Source organism: Tenrec ecaudatus, chromosome 1 (genome assembly GCF_050624435.1).
Source record: "Tenrec ecaudatus isolate mTenEca1 chromosome 1, mTenEca1.hap1, whole genome shotgun sequence".
In the NCBI taxonomy this organism is placed as follows: Eukaryota; Metazoa; Chordata; class Mammalia; order Afrosoricida; family Tenrecidae; genus Tenrec; species Tenrec ecaudatus.
The window spans coordinates 43021065-43042120 of NC_134530.1; the positions used below are offsets into that span (position 1 = coordinate 43021065).

The 21056-nt window shown below is 56.7% G+C and overlaps 1 protein-coding gene across 1 annotated transcript; it reads left to right on the forward strand.

The window, feature by feature from the left end:
- The first annotated feature begins 1487 nt into the window (after positions 1 to 1487).
- Positions 1488 to 17002, forward strand: NBL1 (NBL1, DAN family BMP antagonist). Its single transcript, XM_075551473.1, has 4 exons — positions 1488 to 1657; positions 13544 to 13738; positions 13853 to 13964; positions 15470 to 17002. The coding sequence occupies exons 2-4, from the start codon at positions 13569 to 13571 to the stop codon at positions 15737 to 15739; spliced, it is 552 nt and encodes a 183-aa protein (XP_075407588.1). The 5' UTR covers positions 1488 to 1657; positions 13544 to 13568; the 3' UTR covers positions 15740 to 17002.
- The last annotated feature ends 4054 nt before the right edge of the window (positions 17003 to 21056 follow it).

Below are 21056 nucleotides of genomic sequence, written 5' to 3' on the forward strand. Positions count from 1 at the left end.
GGGGGTGCACACAGCTATTTGTGAAGCTAAATTACTAACCAAAAGGTTAGTGATTTAAATCCACTGTGAGACACCTCTGAAGAAAGGCCTGGCAATTGGCTTCCAAGTGGTCCAGCCATGGAACCACTATCACGTGCACATTCTACCCTGCAAAGCTGGGGGCGGTGTGTGTGTGTGTGTGTGTGTGTCACTGTGAGTTTGGGTGGAGGCAAGGCAACTCATTGGTTCGTTAGGGAGGGTGGGGGTCAGGTTGGGAGTAGCAGAGGTGCCATGTCAGTGCCCCAGGATCAGACCTAGAGGAGGGGGCAGTTTGTCCCCAGAATTTGGGGAAGGTTTACCAGTCTTCTGCTTGAAGATGTTGAAAGGAGGGGGCAGCACGAGCCGGAGAAGCACGCTGATAGGTTGGAGTTACCCTGGCGTTATCAATAGACTAGATTGGCACGAAACACCCAGGATGCTCACAGCCACGCACACAAGGTGAACTCTGATAGAAAAGAAAACACCCCCCCTACCCCCAAGTTCCACAACCAGGCCCAAGTCGTGTCTTGGGCTACCACTTTCCCGGGGTCCATCTATCCTCTCTCTCCGTTAGGCAAGCCGAACGGAGAGCACGCTACCGCCACCCACCCTAAGTGCCGCCCGCAGCTGCAGAGGTGAGGCTGATGCGGGGACCGCTCCTCCTAGGAGCTAGGGAGATGGGGCAATGTCCTGGTGCTTTTGTGGCTAACTGTCCTTCCTGGGGACCTCACGGCCCTGCTCCGGATGCTTCAGCTCCGGGCCTGGAGCCCAGGGGCGGCTGGGCGGAGGTGGAGTGACACCGGTGCAGCGAGCAGCGACCTCAGCGGGCTCCCATTTGCACGCCGGGAACTGGGAGCCGAGAGGATGGGCGTACAGTCCGACTGCGGAGTGGGGGCCGACTGCCGGGGCCCGGACCCCGTGGAGGGGAGCGCAGAACGCTCGGAACAAGATCGCAATGTCTGGTTCCTACCAGAAAGAACACCTCCATCTTGGTCACCCCAGGCCTGGCCAGCCCTGGCGCTGCAGTCTTGGGGAAAGCCAGGCAGAGAGAAGTCCAAGGGCGGAACAACCCGGTGGAAGGCGCTCTCGGAGGCGCGGGGCTCCCGGCTAGCTGCCGGGTCCCTGGAGCGCCGGCCCGGGAGCTCCCGACCCCTGGAGCGACACTGTCGGGCCCCGCCGGAGGCCGGCTCAGGACTCGCGGGCCGGCGGGCGGGGAGAAGGGCCCGGGGCGCGGGCACAGGGGCGCGGGGCGGGCGCTCGGAGGACGCGCTGGGCTGGGCCCCGGGCGGCCACGCGCCCCCTCCTGCGCGCCCGAAGGGAGCAGCCGAGCGCGCCCGCCCGCCCGCCCGCTCTTTCTGCGCGCGTCCCTCCCCTCCGCTGCCCCCGCCCTCGCTCCCTATTTGGAGCGGAGACACCCCTGACGTCGGGAGCCGCTCCGCTCGCCGCTCCCCCGCACCGCGCGCCCGCCCGGGGCCGCAGACGGCGCGCCGCGCAGCCTCGCCTCGCCTCGCGGGGCGCCGCCAGCCCTGCCGGCCGTCTCCCCGAGTCTCCGGGGCGCCCGCGCCTGCCACCCTCGCAGCCCGCCGACAGCACCGCAGGAGCCGGCGGGCGCGCTGCGCTCCCCGCCGCCACGCGCGCGGTAAGTCCGCCCGGCCGGCGTGCGGGCGCCGGCATCCGGAGGCTTCGGCCGCGGGGGCAGCGCCGTGCCCTCGGCCGCCAGCTCCTCCGAACCCCGACCCGCTCGGCGGCCGAGGGCGCGGTGCGGAGGCGCCGCCGCGGAGCCTGGGAGCCCAGGGAGCTCGGCGGGTGCCGGCCGCTCTGAGCGCCGGGGCTGGGGACGCGGGCGCGGTTCGAGGGGGTCTCTGGGAGCTCCGCTGCGCGCGGAGCCGGTCTTCAGAGCGTCCCGGGTTTCCATTGCTTCGAAGGACTTTCCGTGGCCCCGAGAGAAGCACGGAGCCAAGTGCGCGCTCGCCCGGCCAGAGCCCGGCGGGCCCAGGGCGGCGCGGGCAGCGCCCGGGAGAGGCTCGCGCGCGGGGCTCGGGTGTCTCCCCGACTGTGCCCGCGCGCCCGCGCTGGCCGCGGAGCTTCGCTCGTCCGAACGTTCCTCCTCCTTTTTGTCTCCTAGCCGTTGTCGGCGCCCGTCTCCCGGTCCGCCAGTTTCCGCCCCTCTCCCTGCGGCCGGCCCTTTCTGCCTCCCTTTTCTGTTTCTTTGCATTGGTCTCTGCCCTCTTCTTTTCTCTCGTCTCTCCGCGGGAGACTTGCTCTGTCTTGTCTCCCTGGCCTCCCACCCTCCAGTTCCCGCAGCCCCCCAGTGTTGGGGCCCCCATTTGGGCCCATAAGCAGTGTTCTCAACTGGGGGAGAGATGCAAAACCGTTCCCCCTACTCCCGCCGGCCTCTACCCCCCTCCCCCCGCCGCCGGGGCACCTGGGTCACCCTGGAGCTTAGTCTGGGGCAGGGGGAGTGAGCTCTTCCGGGGGCTCAGTTTCCTTAAGAATTCCACCCCACCCCCGCGAGGGAGGCCGTCTGGACAAGGCCCTGCTGCCGGCCACCTGCCCGCACCCCCCTCCCTGGGCGGGGCGATGCTGGCCTTTTACCAGCCCTTGGGAAGGGGGCAGCTGCTTGCCCTGGCGGGGCCAGGGGGCTGGCGGGCGTCCGCGGAGACGGGGACGTTTGCAAGCTTGCTGTGCCCCACCCCCAGCTGGAGGCCACCCTCCTGTAACTACGGGAACCCCAGGAAAACAGAGGTCAGGGCTGCAGGCCAAAGGCTGGGCACTGGCGGGTCGTGGGGGTGGGGAAGCAATTTGTCAGCAAGGGGCCCCTCTGCTTTGCTGCTCCTCTGAGTCCCCAGCCCCCTGGGACGCTCCCAGATGCTTGGGCGTGGCTTGCTTTCATTTGAGAGGGAAGAAGGTGGTGGTAGTGTTTCCTTTGTGGTCCCATCTCTCCCCATCCACCTCGCAGTCTGGACCTTGCTCTGCAGGGCTTGGGTGTTGGTGGGGGAGAGGAGGGTGGGAAACTGGGTGCCCTGCATGAAACAAATAATACCCCCTATTAAATAACCCAACATCAACAACCAAAATCCTAAACCCATCACCCCACAGTCCATTCTGATGCACAGTGACCCGGTAGAACAAAGTAGAACTTCTGGTTTGTGTTTCTGAGACTGTAAATCTTCACTGAAAGAGTCTCATCTTTCTTAGCCGGGAATGGCTTTGAACTGCTGACGTTGGGTCTAGCAGGCCAGCTGGTAACCCACTCATCCAGGCTCCTTAACTAGAGACAGGCCCTCCTCTTTATTTTAAAGTGGGACTTAAGATTGCATGTAGCTCCTTCCCCTCACACATCCCCCCCTCAGGTCGGAGGGTGCGGAGATGTTGGGGAGGCCGCAGCAGGGCTTCTGCTGAGCAGATGTTCACAGGCCCTGTGGCTCCTTAGCGGCGATTTGTATTGGAGACGGTTTCTGGTCTGCAGGCAGAAGGTTCTGCCGGATTGGAGAGCCAGGGCTCTGGTTGGGGGTGAGGTGCCAGTATGGAGCTACCTGGCGGAGATAGAGGGGCAGATGCTAGGCTCTGTGTGACCTCCTGTCTGCCCCCTGGACAGTTGGTTCAGGCAGGCTCTGCCTTGTGGTCGCAAGGAAGGATGGAAGGTGCCCAGTGGTGAGATTGGGGTCACAGGATCACAGCGGCCTTGGCGATATGTTGGAGCCAGACTCCTCCCAAGGGAACGTACTAAAATGGACACTTCTGGGCCAAGCTCCCCTTTTTCCTGGGGCACAAGGAGGGAGGGAAGCAGCCGTTGATGAGCCAGCCTCCATCCGGCCGGACATGCAGTTGGTCAGTGGGTGAGCAATGGTCGACCCCCACCCCCTGGCCCCAGAGTGGGCCCAGGGAACCCGGCCGGGCTGATTTAGGAGCCCCTGCCTTGCCCGGCTCCCAGATCGACCTTTTAAGTTGCACCATTCAAGGAAGTACCTGCACTCATTCCAAGACCCGAAGCCATCGCCCCACCCTCCCTGAGCTGAGGCCTGTGGCCCCAAGTGCCACACCCTCTGTGCCTTGCCACACTGGCAGCATGCACAGCCTGGCAGCGGGTGAGCCTGTTTTCTCCAAAGCTGGGCTGAGAGGGGGCTGGCTTCCCCATACTGTCCCATAAGGGTTAGGGTCTGCGTGGGATCCTCTCGGCTCCCAGGCGGTGTCCAGGATTGGGAGGCACTCCGACAGTTTCTGAAACACTTTCCCATCTGTCCTCAAAGCTGCTTGGCCTTCACCCTGAGGTTTCCTCTAAGGTCAATTTCATGGGGCAGAGAGTTAGGTATCCACAGGATCTACCAGGAGACCCGGTGGCATAGTGGTTATGAGTTGAATGGCTCATTGCAAGGTCAGAAGTTTAAAACCACCAGCCGCCACCTCGGGAGAAAGACGGGACTTTCAACTCCGGTAGAGTGACAGCCTCCGAAACCCCCAGGGACGGGTCTACCCCGTCCTACTCATGGGGTCACTGAGTCAGAATGGACTCAATGGGCAGTGAGTTTTGGGAGGCCCTACCAGGACGCGCGCTAGGAAGCAGGGAAGGAGGTAGGAGGGAATGGACGGGAAGAGACCAGTGAACTCTGGAGGATGGTGACGTTTGCTGAGGCCTTGTGTGCGACCTCCTCCCATACTCCACAGCTGCCCTGTGAAGTTGGGGTTCTCACTGGCCCTGCTTTGCAGACAAGGAGGACACTGGGGTGCTGAACCATTCCATAACGGGCATGGCTAACGGAGGAGACGCAGGCTGCCGTGTGTGTGTGTGTGTGTGTGTGTGTGTGTGTGTGTAGGGCTGGGGGCATGGGTGTGGAGGAGAGGAAAGCCGAGAGCGGCCAAGCATCCAGCCTGATCAGTCTGAGGAAAGCACAGACCACCTGCTTACGGGGTCTCGGGCAGTGTCACCTGGCTGTTGAGTGCACCGGGCAGCACCTGCAAGTCTCCTGCCTCTGAAGTCGGGGAGGGGAGTTTGCCTTCGGACCAAGTGTAAGGTGGGCCCCTCTGCAGAGGTCTATGGGTGTGTGCATGTGTCTGTGTTGAGCGTGTGTGTAAGCATGTTGTCTGTGTGTGTAGAATAGGCATGCTTCCCTGTGCATGTGTTTGTGTACCTGTGTGTAGCGTCTGCTGCTAAGTGACTCTAGGGTTGCGAGTTAGGACTGTTTGTGTTTGTGCGCCTACTTTAGAAATCCCCATGTACTTGCCCTTCAGTGACCTTGAGTGTTCAGAGTGACCTGCAAGAGGAAGTGGGCAGGTTTTTCACTTGTTCTACAAACTTGACTCTGCTCAGCAGTGGGTTTCACCGTGGGTGGGGTCCCCACAGCCACTAGTGTGGTTTGGTTTGGGGTCTGGGAGGAGCTGTTCCTGGACATCTGGGCCCTTGAGGAGGGTTAGGACCCTGTTTCCCGGCTCTGGAACCCAGGTGAGGGGCTGAGTGGTGATCAGAGCAGAGCTGAGGAACCAGTGAGGTCCTTGGCAGGGGTGGGAACCAGTGAGTTTTGTGAGGACAGTGTTCCTAACGCTGTCGAGGTGGGAGCATTGTCCGCTGACACTTGGTGCTGACAGGCAGCTGGGAGCCTGGAGGGCTGCGGTAGGGGGGTGAGCATGGGCTGGGGAGCCGGCCGCGTGCTGGACCCTTGGGACATCCCTGTGAGGAAGGATAATATCACGTTACCCAGTGATCTGTGCCCCATTGCATGCTTGTCTGCTGCGGGGTCAGGAGTGGGGATCTGAACTCCTGGTTCCCAAGCTTCCCACCAGGCAGCTGGGGAACCTCAGAAGAACAAGGGGGACAGTCCACTTGGGCAGGGGCAGGAAATCGCTCATGGTGGCTCCTGCCCATTCCAGACTCCTTCCTGAGGGAGTGCTCAGGGACTGTGGCTATCCCTGCTCCTGACTTCTTCCTCTTCTGTGTCCTTTTCCATGTGTCGAGGCAGCAAGGTGCTTAACCTGCTCCGGCTCGGTCACTTCTCAGCTTTCCTCTTTCCATTGTGTCACCCTGGTGAGCACAGTGGTTATGCGTCCGGCTGAAATCCGCATGGTCGGCAGTTCGAAACCACCACCAGTTTCGTGGGAGAAAGACTGGGCTCTCTACACCCTCAACAGTTACAGTCTTGGAAACCCACAGGGCGTCACTCGCTGTGAGTCAGCCTGCATTGTCTGACAGTGGGGTTTTGAGTATTTGTAACCCCAAGCAAATCTTTCCCCCTCCGTGTGCCTGAGTTTCTTCACCTGTAAAGTTGGGGGCACCCTCGTGTCTGGGGTGGCTGGGAGGATTGGTGGCCATGCACAGAAGCATCCGGACCCCCGGCAGGCCGCAGTGGCCTCTCTGCCGTGAGGCAGGCAAGGTGAGCGAGCCCGTCTCTATCATTGCCTCCCGGCCTTTGCTCAAGGAGCCCGGTAGTGCTGCAGTGAAGCCCTTGGCCGCTACACAAAGCATCGGTGGTTTGAGCCCACTGGTGGGGAGAAAGAAGCGGCAGTCCAGCCTCGGAAATCCCACGGGGGGGGGAGGGTTTCCATTCTGTCTCGGGGGGTGGCTCTGAGTTGGCGTCATCGACTGGACAGCCCTGGACTTGGGGTTTTCCTTTGCTCGGTAGTCAGTGACCTCAGCCAGACACTCCCTCCCTTGGTTCTACCTTCCCCACATTGTATCCCTGAAACCCATTCGGACTGGTTGGGATTCTGACTCTATTGGCCCTATGTTATCCAGAACTGCTCACCTTGAGGTCAGCACTTTGAAACCACCAGCAGTTCCTTGGGACAAAGATGAGGCTTTCGACTTCTCTAAAGAATGGGAATCTAAAAAAAACCCCATGAGGGCAGGTCTCCTCTATGAATGAGAATGCGCCTGAAGGCGGTGATTTTGGAGTTTAGTGTGTGCTGCCTGCTGATCAAAAGGCTGCTGGTTAGACCCCCACTTTGGTGCCGCGGAAGAAAGGCCTGGTAAGCCCCTTCCCAGACATCACAGCGGGGAAACCCTAGGAGCCCAGCGCCGTGGGTCAGAATTGGCTTGATGGCACTGGGTGTTTGTTTTCTTTAAAATTAAATCCAGGATTGAGAATCTTTGCTCCCCTCTCCTGAGACCCTCCCCTTCCTACTGCCATCTTCAAAGATTTCAGAGCAGCTGCTGAAAAACAAATGGCTGCTCCCCTATTCTCTGAACCCCTGCACCACCCGCCCCCCTCCACACCCTCCTGGGAGGTGCTCCGGAAATGGGCCAAACGCAGGGAACTGCATGGTTTAGGGGAAAGGCTTTGCTTGCCTGGACTTGCTGTGAGGCTGTGGACGCCCCTCTGCCAAGCCAGGGCTGGCTCAGGACTTCGGGCTCCCCCTCCTGAGCTGGCATCCGGAGAGTCCCATGACTCGCCCTGGGACCTTCAGCGGGGGAGGGAAGGATGATGAGGCGCAACCATCAGGAGAGCAGGTCCAACAGCCACTTGAGAAGAAAGGAAAGGGCAGCTGCAGTCAGCCATGCTAGTGCAGAGCCCACCTGGTGGGAGGGGGCAGTGTGGGGCTGTCCGAACAGAGAGACAGAGCCTGGCATTCGCATGACGCCTGCCACGGCGCCCAGCCTTGGCTGTGCTGCCTCCCAGCCTGCTCCAGGACCCACAGCTCCCTGGACCAGGAGGCTCCTGCAGAGATCTGTCCTTGGTTGGCTGCTGGGGGGCTTTAATCTTCAGGTGCAGTGAAGTTGTAGAACTCAGGAGATTGGGTTCTGAGAAGTGAGCTTTGCAGAAGTCACAGCTCCTAGGTGGGAGAATGTGGATCCAGATCCAGGGACCCCAGGGCCTTCTGGTGGCAACCTGGCTGTGTACTGCAGTCCAGGGAACTGGGAAAGCCAAGTGGTGGTCCCAGTCCCCTTTCTGAGACCCTGGCCTGCTGGGTTAGATTACAGTGTCCTGTCTGTAGCACCGTGGGCCCTAGGGACAGAGGGAGACTGAAGAGGTAGCCTTCTGCCTCCGTTTACCTCATTTCTCAATTCTGGCCACAATCACCTCAAACTCCTACTGCCTTCAAGTTGATTCTGACTCATGTTGGCTCTATAAATTGCTCCTGTGAGTTTCCAAACCTGCTGCTCATACCAGTTATTCATTTTTTAAAAAATAACAAACACCCACAAAAACCTATTATCCCATTTTCTGATAAACCTTGTTGTCAGCCTCAATCCCGATCTCAATTCAACTTCAACTGAGTCTCAGCCCACAGCCTCCCTTCGAGCCTGCCCTTCCAATCCCTAATTCCAGCCCCACTGTAGGCCGGAGGGCTGCTTTGACTCATCCGTAAACCTTCCCTCGCCCTGTTTGCTGTCCTGGCCCAACCTGACCATTTCTTCCCAAGGGAGGGTGCTGGCCTCTGGTCCAGCTCCCCAGGTTCCAGAACTCTGAGGTCTAGAGGGGGCCGATCCTGTCAACCTCTGGGCCCTGCTCAGATCCTGAAGAGAACCCGGTAGGGTGAGAAAGCTTCCTGGGTGCCAAGAGTGCTGAGCATGTTAGGTTGCCCGTTAAGAACAAACGTAGGGATTCTAAAGCAGTGGCTACTGCGCATCCTGGTGCCTGTCAATGACATCACTCACTTGTCCCCGTGAAAAAGGTTAAATTGGCACATGTTGTGTTACATGCAAGCATCCGCATGTGTATATGTACAACAACTCAAACCAAACTCACTGCCATTGAGTCTATGCTGACTCATAGCCACACCCCTGCGCCCTGTGGGTTTCCGAGACGTTTACTGTTAATGGGAGTCAAAAGCCCAGTCTTTCTAGCCTCAGAGCTGCCGGTGGTTTAGAACTGTTGACCATGCAGATCGCAGCCCCACACATAACCACTACACCACGGGGGCACCTACAACTATAAATGCCGGGTGGGGGGTGTTGAGCTTTGCTGTCTGTCCATCTTGTGAGCAGGCCGGAAGTGTGTGGATCGCCTGGGCCATATTGCGAGCTCGTTTGAGATGGAGAATAACCTGAGGGCCTCTTCCCCGCCGAGCAGGGGTCATCTCAGCACTGGGGTGCAGTGAGAGGTGACACGTCATCTTTAGGAGACCTCCTGCAGCGGAAGGAGTGGAAGCAGGGGGAGCCTCTCTGGGTGGACAGAAGCTGTGGATGGTCTGGCCAGCCAGGCCCTTCAGCCCACTCCTGCCCGAGCTGCGATGGCTGAGCAGCGGGACCCCAATGAAGCTGATTAGGAAAGCAGAGCCCCTCCCAATTCTGGAACCTTTACTCCCTAAGTCCTCAGGGAATCCTGAGGGTCCGGAACCTGGCTTGGGAACCACTGGTCTGTTACAGCTCACTTGTTAGGTAGGCGGGAAAACTGAGTGTCTGGGTCACAACATACCAGTGGCAGGAGTCAGTAGGTGGTGGGCTCCTGGTTCCCACTCCCCTGCCTCTCCCCGTGTCCTGTCCGCAGGGGGTTGGGAAGGGGGGTCTCTTGCTGGTATTTTTCCAGTCTCTGCAGAGAAGGCATGGGATAAACCTGTAGATTGAAGCAGCCCAATAGTGGACCATTTTAGACTTAGATGCTGCCCTGCAGTGCCATCTTCTGGCCAATTCTGGTATTGTCCCAGTGTCTTGCTCCATCTTTCTGAAGCAGGAAATTGATGGTTAGTCAGTGCTGGGCTCTCATAGGTTTCTGCCCATTTCTCCTTAGGATGGCATTGGTGTGGGGGATAATGTAGATGTGCCGGGCCCAAGTGGGTCCAAGGCTCTAGTGGGGCATCTGAGGGGAATAAAACTGCTCTGGTTCGTTTTTTGTTTTAACCTGTGGTCCAGCCAGGCAAGAATATACCAGTATTTTTTCCCCCGAGAGTATAAATCTTTATTAATCAAACTTTTTATTATGAATTAGGTGAAAATGTACAGATCAGATCATAGTTGTACATATGACAACTCAAACACCTTCTGACTGAACTCAGCCTCCGAGCACCATCACGCATCCCGCGTCCTCCCTGTGTTTGCTGTTTCCATGCCTCCTTCTTTTATTAAAATCATTTTATTGGGGGCTTGGACAATTCTTATCAGAATCCATACATACATCCATTGTGTCAAGCACATATGTACATTTGTTGCCATCATCATTCTCAAAACATTTGCCTTCTACTTGAGCCCTTAATATCGGCTCTTCATTTCCCCCTCCCTCCTCCCTCCCCCTCCCTCTTGAACCCTTCATTATTCATAAATTATTATTATTTTGTCATATGTTACACTGTCCGATGTCTCCCACCCCACTCCCTCTTCTCTGCTGTCCCTCCCCCAGGGAGGAGGCTATACCTAGATTCTTGTAATCGGTTCCCCCTTTCTACCCCACATTCCCTCCACCCTCCAGGCATCGCCACTCTCACCACTGGTCCTGAAGGAGTCATCTGTCCTGGATTCCCTGTGTTTCCAGCTGCTATCTGTACCAATGTACATACATCCTCTTGTCTAGCCAGATTTGTAAGGTAGAATTGGGATCATGAAAGTGGTGGGGGGAGGAAGCATTTAAGAACTAGAGGAAAGTTATATGTTTCATCGTTACTACACTGCACCCTGACTGGCTCATCTCCTCCCCACAACTCTTCAGTAAGGGGGTTTCCAGTTGCCTACAGATGGGCTTTGGGTCTCCACTCTGCACTCACTCTCATTCACAATGATATGATTTTTTGTTCTTTGATGCTTGATACCTGATCCCTTTGACACCTCATGATCACACAGGCTGGTGTGCTTCTTCCATGTGGGCTTTGTTGCTTCTGAGCTAGATGGCCGCTTGTTTATCTTCAAGCCTTTAAGACCCCAGACGCTCTATCTTTCGATAGCCGGGCACCGTCAGCACCAGTATTTACTGCAAGGCAAAAGTGGAGGTTCATCTCCCCTATGGCGGGGTGCTAACACTGGCAATGCCTTGCCTGTGCGTGCTGGAGTCAGCCCCCAAGGGTAGACATTGGTTAGATAGGTGTGTGGCTGTGCGTGGGTGTGTGCGCACTTTTCCCAGAGTATCCACACATGGGAGGGAGAGGGATCTTGGTGTTTATCACGCACCATGTGCTTGAAAACCTGGTGTCATTTAATCCGCACAGCAGCCCTTAGCTAAAAGCCATGGTACCCTCTGTCTTTCAGCAGAAGAGAAGGCGGGGCAAAGATAGAAAGTAACTTGCTCCACGTTCGGTGAGGCGGTGTGCTGGCAGTGGCTTTTTGCGGGCCTGCAGCTCAGACGCCCTTCTGGAGACCGGATGGAATGCACTTGGCATTGTGCCTTGCGTGGCCGCTGCTGTTTGAGTCTGCAGCATTGGCTGTGGTACCAGTCTCTACCATGGAGCATCTTCCTTGGTTTTGCTGACCCTTGCTTTATCTAAAGGAGCACAGGTCAGCGGTGGACTGCTAACTGCAAGGCTGGTGGTTCAAATCCACCAGCTGTTCTGCGGCAGAAAGATGAGGCTATTGGCTCCCAGAAAGATGAAAAAAACAACAACAGTGCCCTGGGCTGGGGCTCCAGGAAGGGAGTGGAAAGTCCCTGGTGCCACATGGCCCTGCTGGGTGGGGTTGCTCAGAGCCTGGCTGCCCATTCTGTGGCACTACCCAAGCCAGGGAAGATTGAGGGCTGCGGGACTGGAGGCCCCATGATTATTGAATGCAAGAGGTCAACAAGCTGGCCTCTGTGTCCTCCATTCAGTCCCTGCAGAACATGGGTGCCCAGAGAATGCCTGCCTGGGGTCAGCAGACAGCAAAAGCCAGATGCCTGAGAGTGGCAGGGTAGCAGTGGCTCCAGTGCAAGCAGACTCCAGCCCTGAACTTGCTCCCCCTTCCCACGTGTTAGTTGTGCATTGGACACGAGTTCCTGCGCTCTCCTCAGCTGTCAAACACTTGTGCAGACAAAAACACTCCACTGCCTTCCATTGTCCCCCAACCCCTGCGGCAGCCACCTCCAGGCCTGTTGCTATAGAGCCTACCTGTATGTCAATAAACAACAGCTGAAAAAAAAATTTTTTATAAAAAAAAACAAACAAAACAACAACAACAAAAACCAAACATTTTATTGGCACTTCATCCCATTGTTCGATCATATCAAAAATAGGTGTTCAGTCGTCACCACAATCAACTTCAGAACATCTTCTTCTTGTGCTCGTCATTCGTGCCGTCATTTAAAGAATTGTGGCAAAAATATACACAACAATGCATTCTCCGATTCAACAACTTCTACACGTATAATTGAGCGCCATTGATTATACTTTTCATGTTGTTCAGCCATTGCTACTATCCTTTTCCAAACTCAGTGCCCCGGAAGCGAAAGCTCTTCCTCCTTCACCCATGGGGACCATGGGTCAAGTTTGGTTTCTTTTTTTAAAAAAAAAACAACAACATTTTCTTAGGGGCTCATACAACTCTTATCACAATCCATACATATATATACATCAATTGTGTAAAGCACATCCGTACATTCTTTTCCCTCATCATTTTCAAAGCACCACTTAAGCCCTTTGCATCAGGTTCTTCTTTTTTTTTTTTTTAAGTAGTTTTCTTGATACAGCGGTCACACATCGCACGCTGTTATGGTTAACTTGCTTTTAAAACGAGTTGTACATGCGTCATCACAATCAGTTCTCATGCTCTCCCCCCTCCCACGTTCCCTGTTGGCTCCTCAGCAGCCCCCCCCCCCCCGCCCCCCAGCCCTTCCCAGGAGGGTTTGCAGACTCTGAGGCAGCAGGCTCTTGTATTTAACAGCCACGCCTCCTTTTCTGGCCATTCCCCTCCCCCCCCCCCACGGCACCCTCAAAGGAAGGCAGCAGAGTCCTGCTTCTGTGGTGCATCTGGTGGCTATTTCTTCTAAGGCGGATGTGCCTGTTCCGGGACAGTCCGTGTTCGTCGCCGGCACCACGGTGCCCTGGCAGCGTCGCTCGGTCATTTTCAGTGCCCGGCGTCTGCGTGCGGGTGAGGCCATTGGGAAGGCCAGGGCCTGGGTCAGGGGCACCTGAGCCATGGACGGACGGTGAGCTAACACAGTGGCGAGGGTGTGCCAGGGTCTCAGTCAGTCTTTGTGATACTTGTCATAACGTTGCCCTGTGACGTCGGCGAGGGTTTACAGAACGGGTCACAGCTCGACAGCGATTCACACACCTGCGGGCTCAACTCCTTCGTTGCTGCCCCTGCGTGCTCCCTCATTCCTCCCCGTGCTTCCTGTCTCCATCCCTGGCCATCTGAACGCTGTTCTTGGGTTGATGACGCCCTTTGGAGCTGAGATGGTTGAGTTTGTAAGTGCACAGGTGAGCTAGTGCAGACCTGCAGGGTAAGGGTCTCACGGGTCCTGCCAGTCTCTCTCCAACCTGGACGGCTGGTCTCTTTTGTGATTTGGGCGAACAGCCCCATTTTGTAGGTTCAGGGAGGATAAATCTGGTGTCTTGGCTTGGCTGCTCTGTGGTACCAATGAGATTCAACTGGAATCCAGGCAGTCAGGTGCCAGGACTCAAGCCCATAACCCTCCCACCCCACCATCCAGCCTCCTGCTGGGCGTTTTGGGCTCTACCTGCCACCTTTGCTCAGTTCTAGGGCTCTGGAGGCCGCGGGCATGATGCTTCGGGTCCTGGTGGGGGCTGTCCTCCCCGCCATGCTGCTGGCTGCCCCGCCGCCCATCAACAAGCTGGCGCTGTTCCCAGACAAGAGCGCCTGGTGCGAGGCCAAGAACATCACTCAGATCGTGGGCCACAGTGGCTGCGAGGCCAAGTCTATCCAGAACAGGTGGGTTCTGGGGCGGGGCCTGAGGACTGGGGTCCAGGAGGGAGGAGGAGGACTGGGGCCATGACCCTGTCCCCCCGCAAAGTGACACAGGCCTGGTGGCCTCTCCTCCCCCAGGGCGTGCCTCGGCCAGTGCTTCAGCTACAGTGTGCCCAACACCTTCCCGCAGTCCACGGAGTCCCTGGTGCACTGCGACTCCTGCATGCCGTCCCAGTCCATGTGGGAGATTGTGAGTACCGCACCCGCCCTCCCTGGCTGCCCGGGTCACAGGCGCTGGGCTTATGCTGGGGCCCCACATGTCTGGGTCCCATGATGGCTAACAAGTCCAATACCAGAGTGTATAGAGGGATCTTTCCAAGGCTCCACTCCGACTCCTCTGCCTCCGGCTGCTGAAACCCTTCGGCTCAGGGGCCCCTCTCAGTTCGGGGACAGACCCAAATCCTTGCCCTGTCTCACCAGGCCCAGCGTGGTCTCTGCAGCTTCATCTTGCCTCCCGTCCTTCTCACCGCATCTGCCTTGCCACCAGCTTACCTACCCCTACACTTGGCTGACTCCCACCACAGGGCCTTTGCACGGCTTCTTCACTCTGTTAGGAGAGCTCGCTCTTTCCTCCTCCCCACGAGTCAGCCCCTGTTCGTTCTCACCTCTTGGCTGAAGGGCCCTCCCTCCGGCTCCCTTTCCAGTGCCCCGAGACGGGATCAAATCCCCTTGGCCTGGGCCCTCGGAGTGCTGTGTGCTTCTGCCCTGAGCATTTATTTCAGACCACGTGCCGGTGTGGTCCTCGACGCATCTGCTTCCCCAGTGAGACTCCGGGCCTGCCTGGTGTGCTCAGAGCCCGCCCAGCCTCAGTGCCCACGAATGGGGGTGGGGGGTGGGGTGGGGGGAAGATCGGAAAGGAGGGCGTTCAGAGGGGAAAAAGAATGGGAAGGAAGGGTGACCAAGTGGGATAAGCAACGTGCCGGGGAGCTCGCACAGGCAGGAGTCAGCTGGGGCTGGGGGGTGAGTCTGTGGTGGGCTCTTGAGGAATTCATGGCTGAGCTCCGATACAAAGGTGAGGGAGAATGGTGCTGGGCAAAGCAGAAGGCAGGGGGCGGCGGGATGCTTAGGCGAGAATCTTCTAGGGAGAGGGAACCCAAAGCAAACTCAGTGCCCTCGAGTCGACAGTGACACTCAGCTGTCCCCGAGGACAGGACAGAACCACCCCTGTGGGTTTCTGAGACGGACACTCTATGGGAGCAGAAAGCCATGTCTTTGTCCCTCGGAGAGGCTGGTGGATTTGGACAGCGCATCTTTCCCATTGAAGCTGAATGAGTACCCTCTACCCACCCAGGGCTCCTGGCAGAGGGAGCAGCGTGTGAAAATCTCGAGGCCAGGCTTGGCAGGCGGGTGCCCAGTGGAGAGGTCAGCCCGGCATGGCCACGGGTCCTGGGTTTCCCTTAAGAAGGAGGCAGGAGTTCTCTCCGGAAGACAGCGGGAGTCATTGAGGGGACTTTTAAGCAGACACAGGCCGTCATTGGATCCCTACCCCACCCCGGGTTCCCTCTGGCTGCTGGGGGAGCGTGGTGGGGAGGAAGGTGGCAGAGCTGCCGCTGAGGCCAGTCCCTGCTCTCCTACCCAATGACTGCATCCACAGAGCTACCAGAAGGACTCCGGGCTTCCCGCCCACTCTTAGGGCCTGCCTTCCTGCCCCTCAGGGCCTTTGGACACAACTTCCCTCCTCTCTCGCATCCCCAGGTGACCCTGGAGTGCCCGGGCCATGAGGAGGTGCCCCGCGTGGACAAGCTGGTGGAGAAGATCGTGCACTGCAGCTGCCAGGCATGCGGCAAGGAACCCAGCCACGAGGGCCTGAGTGTCCACGTGCAGGGCGAGGATGGGCCGGGTGCCCAGCCTGCCGCCCACCCCCACTCCCATCCCCACTCTCACCCCCATCCTGGTGGGCAGACCCCGGAGCCTGATGATCCACCGGGTGTCCCCCATACCGAGGAAGAGGGAGCTGAGGACTAAGACCCCATGTGTCCCCCTCTCATCCCCCTGTGGAGTGTTGGGGCTCCTTTCTGGGGAAAAGTGGGGAGAGGGGAGGCTGAAGCCCCCCCCTCTGGCACCAGATGGACTTGGATTCAGACTTGGACTTGGAAAGCTGCCCAGTTGCCATGGAGATCTGAAGGGGAGGGGTGGGAGCCAAGCTGCACAGTTTAATATATTCCAGAGGGAGGGGGAGGGGGGCAGAGGGGTTTGGGGTGGGGAGCAGAGGCCTTCCACGTTCTTTTTGGGAGGGGAGCCTCTTCTGCCCCCTTGGGATGTTCCCTTGGGATGGGGTGGTGGTGGACAAAGCTGCTGAGGTGGGGTTAGACCTCTAAGATGTGGAGCCTAGATCGAGACCCCACTGCTCCTGGCTGGGAAAGGGCTCCCGGGGCACAGATGGGGGAGCTGGGGGCTGTAGTGGAGGGTGGGCACGCTGCCAGCAGCAGCCGGGGATGGGAGGCTGAGTCCAGGCTAGGAAGACCATTGGCCGAAACAGGGAGCTCCCAGTGACCCAGATTCCCTAAGGGTTCCCCCTCCTCACCCCAGGGACACGGAATGGCCTTTCCTCAGTGGGGTGGTATGTGAGTCAGGCCTGGGCAGGTCCCTGTTGACTCTGGACCACAGCTGGGAGCCACGCCTTCTGGGCCCTCCGTGGCTCCTCCGGATTGGGGGTTGCAGGGGGAGAAGCCTTCCTGGGCTGGGGGATGGGGATGAGCCCCCAGACCATCACCAAAGAAAATCCCGCCCCCCCACTCACTGTCAGGGCTGAGCTCTTCCCTCCGCCAGCCCCACTCTTGGGGGAACTGTTCTGAACCAGATGAGGTGGGGAGAGGTCCCCTGCCTCAGAGAGACCAAGGAGGGAATCTGCTTGCCATCCTGGGTGGACAGACTAGAGAAGCCCCCAAGGAATAGGAGGAAAGAGGACTTTGAGGGTGGGCAGTGTCCACTTGGGATTCTCTCGGAGCCCCATGTTCACCCACCCCCTCCTGCAGCTGCACTTTAACCCTAGAAGGGGTGGGGGACCTGGGGGAAGGGCAGGCTGGCCCACAAGACAGTCCCTTGGTACCCAGGACCCAGAGCTGCCTGCCTCTGCTCTTCTGTCCCTAGCATGGTTGCCAGCCCCCAGCCCCCTGACTGGGGTACCCCGGCCCTCACGGGGTTACGACAAGAGCTTCTGGAGCTTGTAACCAGTAGACTGTCTCGGACTGACCCTGAGTCTTCTCATGAATAAATCCGTTCAATGCCTGTGTTCTTTCTCACTGGCCAGCTCGGCTGACCTGGAGTTCTCAGAGGTTCTCAGGCTGGGGGTGGGGTGTGGGGGAAGGGCCACAGCATCCGTAACAGACCCACCAGCCTCATCCCTGCCCTGACATCTGCCATCCAGGGACCCTGTCACTTCCCTGCCCTATGACGGCTCCCCCAATGGGAACTCGCATAATGTAATGGCTTACACATTGAGCTGCTAACCACAAGGTCAGTAGTTCGAACCCATCCACTGCTTCATGGGAGGAAGACGAGGCCAGATTCCACTCTTGTAAGATTTAAAGTCTCCAAATCCCAAAGGGCAGCTTTGGGTTTTGGTTGTGGTGCTCCCTGGCTCCTGCGGGACTGTCTTCCGGCTCCCCACTTCTATCGCCGGGGCTAGCCTGGCTTTGCCCATGCGTCTTTGGTGGACCTCCAGAATGGGTGGCCCCTGATGTCCACCTCTGATCCTTTGGCCTTAGCCCCTGCCGCCGTCTCTCTTCACTCAGAGGTGGACAAGGCAAACGACTATTATATTAGTTCAGATGAACTCTGTGTTCCTGCTATAAGCGGGGTGGGGGTGGGGTGGCGGGCTGTGCTAAGATCTTTATACAAAATGAATGTGCTTCATTCTCACCAACAGCCTGGAATGGAGATACTTGCCTCTGTAGATAGTGCATCTGAAATACCCGGGGTTGAGGAATTCGCCCCGGGTCCTTGAGCCCCAGAACTCGAACCCAGGCTTAGAGCCCAAAGCCTGAACCGCTGCTCTTGGCTTCACCTTCGTGCAATCAAAGCAGGTGGTGCCCGGGGGACTCCGGCGCCTGGCTACCCCGCGTGTGGCAGAGCAGAACTGAGCTCCGCAGGCTTTCCCATGGCTGTGCTTTTTCGGGAGCAGATCTCCGCTTAGGAATGCCTTCAGAGGCACCTGAGTGAGCTGGAACCACCAACCTTTCGACCCGTAGTCCAGTGCTTTGCCGCTTTGCCTCCCAGGGACTGTTGGCATGTGCTTGGAATACCTGTGACTCATGGGGACCCCGTTACTGTGGAACCAGACAGCCTCCTGAGCCAGCCTCCGCAGTCGTGGCGATGTTGGAGTCCATGTCGCCATGTACGCGTCCATCTCATGGAGTGCCATCTTCTATACCGCCCCTCTTACTGCCCAAGCATAGAACCTCAGTTATTGTGAGTTGGACTCAGTGGCCCTTTAACAACCCTACAGGACAGAGACCAACTGCCCTCGCGGTTTCCCAGGCCGTCATCTTTCTGGGAGCAGATGTGGCCACTTCTTTCTGCTGTGCCGGGGCGAGGAGGCTCCAGCCACTGACCTTTGGCTAGCAGCTGAACCCTTAACACTGCTGCCCTGGAGCCCTAACTTCAGTAGTTCTCACTGATTAAGCAGCTACTGTGTGCTGGGCCTGGAGAGACCAGTCTCTAGAAAAGGACAGCGGGCTTGGTAAATCCAAGGGGCAGCAAGAAAGAGGATGCCCCTGCACAAGACGGATGGGGTCCGTGACCACAGGAAGGATGGGTCATGGCTGGACCAGGGTTTGTTCTTTTGGACACGGGGCCACTGTGAGCCAGAACCTACTGGATCGCAGCTAACTACATGTGCCGGGCTGGGTGCCTGGCAGCTTTGAAGTGGTACTTTCTGACAGGGACCCCTCAAGTTAGTTTCATGATCCTCGCAGAGCTGACCCGGGTCCCCAAGTTATCCACCATACAGGCTGGTGGTGGTGAGGGCTGTGCCCCTACTTTCTTCCTCCCACAATGTATTGTGGGATCTCCCAGGGAACCTGTTCTTTTCTGATCGGTGGAAACCTTTCATTTTGCAAGTGAGAGAACTGCTTTTATGCCCTTGGGGGGTGATCTTCTTTGGGGGGTTGGGGGGGAGTAGGAAGGCAGCCTGGAGGGGCAGTGGTGAAATGCTTGATTGTCTAATAAGCCAAAAGTAGGTGGTTCAAACTCACCAGCTGCTCCGTGGGAGAGAGATGAGACAGCAAGCTGTGGCCAAGAGCACAGCGTTGCAAACTGTGGGGCAGCTCTGCTCTGGGCTTGCTGTGACCCGATGGCAGTGACGTGTGTGTGTGTGTGTGGGGTTGGGGGGGGACAGTCTTTACTCCGGCTCAATTTCCCATGACGAGTGGAAAGAGGAGAGGGAGGCTAGTAGTCGGCTCAGGTGACTGGAGTGGTGCCTCCTCAAAGCAGAGTGCTTTGTAATAAATGATGTGGGTGGAGTCAAGCGTTCTGGACCTTCCTCTGCTGCTGTGGCCCGGCTCCCAGTGAGAAAAACTGAAGAACCAGAATGCAGAATGTATGAAGCACGAATCGAGAGACAGTGGAAATGGTCAAACATGATCTCATAACCTAGGTATTCGTGAGCTGAAATGGATCAGTATTGGCCACTTTGAATGTGAGAATCATGTGGTTTACTATGCCGGGGATGACAGATTGATGAGTAATGACATCGTGTTCCTCCTCAGGAAGAACGTTTCAAGATCTAGCCTCAAGCACAATGCTGTCTGTTAGGATAGTGCCCATTCTCCTACAAGGTCGATCAGTTGCTGAGACTATAGTTCAAGCTTATCCGCTGCGAATGCCAAAGAAGAAGAAATCGAATACATTTTTATCAACTTCTGCAGTCTGAAGTTGATCAAACATTTAATCCAGGTGCATTGATAATTATTGATGACTGGAATATGGAAGTTGGAAAGAGGAAGAATGATCCACAAATGGAAAATATTTCCTTGGAAATAGAAACAACTCCCATGACAGAGTTTTCCAAGACTAATGACTTCTACACTGCAAACTGTTCTCAGTGACATGAATGGTGACTATATTCATGGATCTTGTCAGATGGAATACACAGAAAGCAAATTGACTGCATCTTTGGGAAGTCTTTTAGACATGTTGTCAGGAGAGACCAGTCCCTGGAGAAGGACATTATTCTTGATAAAGTAGAGCATAAGTCAAAAAGAGCAAGATCCTGGACAAGATGGACTGACACAGTGGCTGTAATAATGGACTTAAATATGAGACTGATTGTGAGGATGGGGCAGGACTGGGGGGCGTTTCGTCTGTTCTACCTAGGGTCACTGTGAGTCAGAACAGCACCTAACAATAAGGACAATATGGGAAGAGACCATGGAGAAGCACAGGGTCAGCCCAAACAAAGCCAGGGGCCGACTGTGGAACAAACCATCAATTGCTCATATGAAAGTTCAAGTTGAAGTTGAAACCAAACCAAATAAAACAGGATCATGAACCCCAAAGTATAACCTGGAGTATCTGCCCGCTAAGTTTCCAGACCATCTCAAGAACAGAGTTGACTCACGAGACACCAATGACCAAAGACCAGACCAGTTGAGGGATGACTGTCAGGGCGCCATACATGAAGAAACCGTAAGGTCATTAAAAAGCCAGGAAAGAAAGAAGAGACAGCACAGATGTCAGAAGACACTCAAAACTTGTTCTTGAGTGCCACTGCTCAGGCAGATGGAAGAAATAACGACAGAAGGGACCCGGACAGAGGAGTTTGAAGGAGAGGTCAAGAAGATGAAGGCGAGCACGATGAGGTCATGTGTGAAGACCTGGAGTTGGGTGGTCAAGAGTCAAGGACACATGAAGTACTGCTCAGGTTCAAAGAACTGATGGAAAAAGCCAAGCCTCGAGATGCAGTCCTGGAGGATCCAGAATCCAAGCTCACAGGAGCAGCGCTCAAAACATCCAAGGAGAACGAAGAAAATGGCCTAAAGCTGATTGTGATTGTATAACTCTTCCTGATGTGCTTGAACTTTGAATTGTATGACATGTAAGTCTAGACAATGAAACTGTTGGGAAAAATCCAATGATGTATTTCATTGGCAAATCTGCTGCAAAATGTCTCTGAAGTATCGAAGGGCAAAGTTGTCATCATTTATTTTGAGGACGAATGTGCCCCGGACCCAAACCACGGTGTTTTCAATCACCGTGTGTGTGTGTGTTTGTGTGTGTTTGTGTGTGTGTGTGTGTGTGTGTGTGTGTGTGTGTGTGTGAAAGCTGGAACCTGAATAAGGAA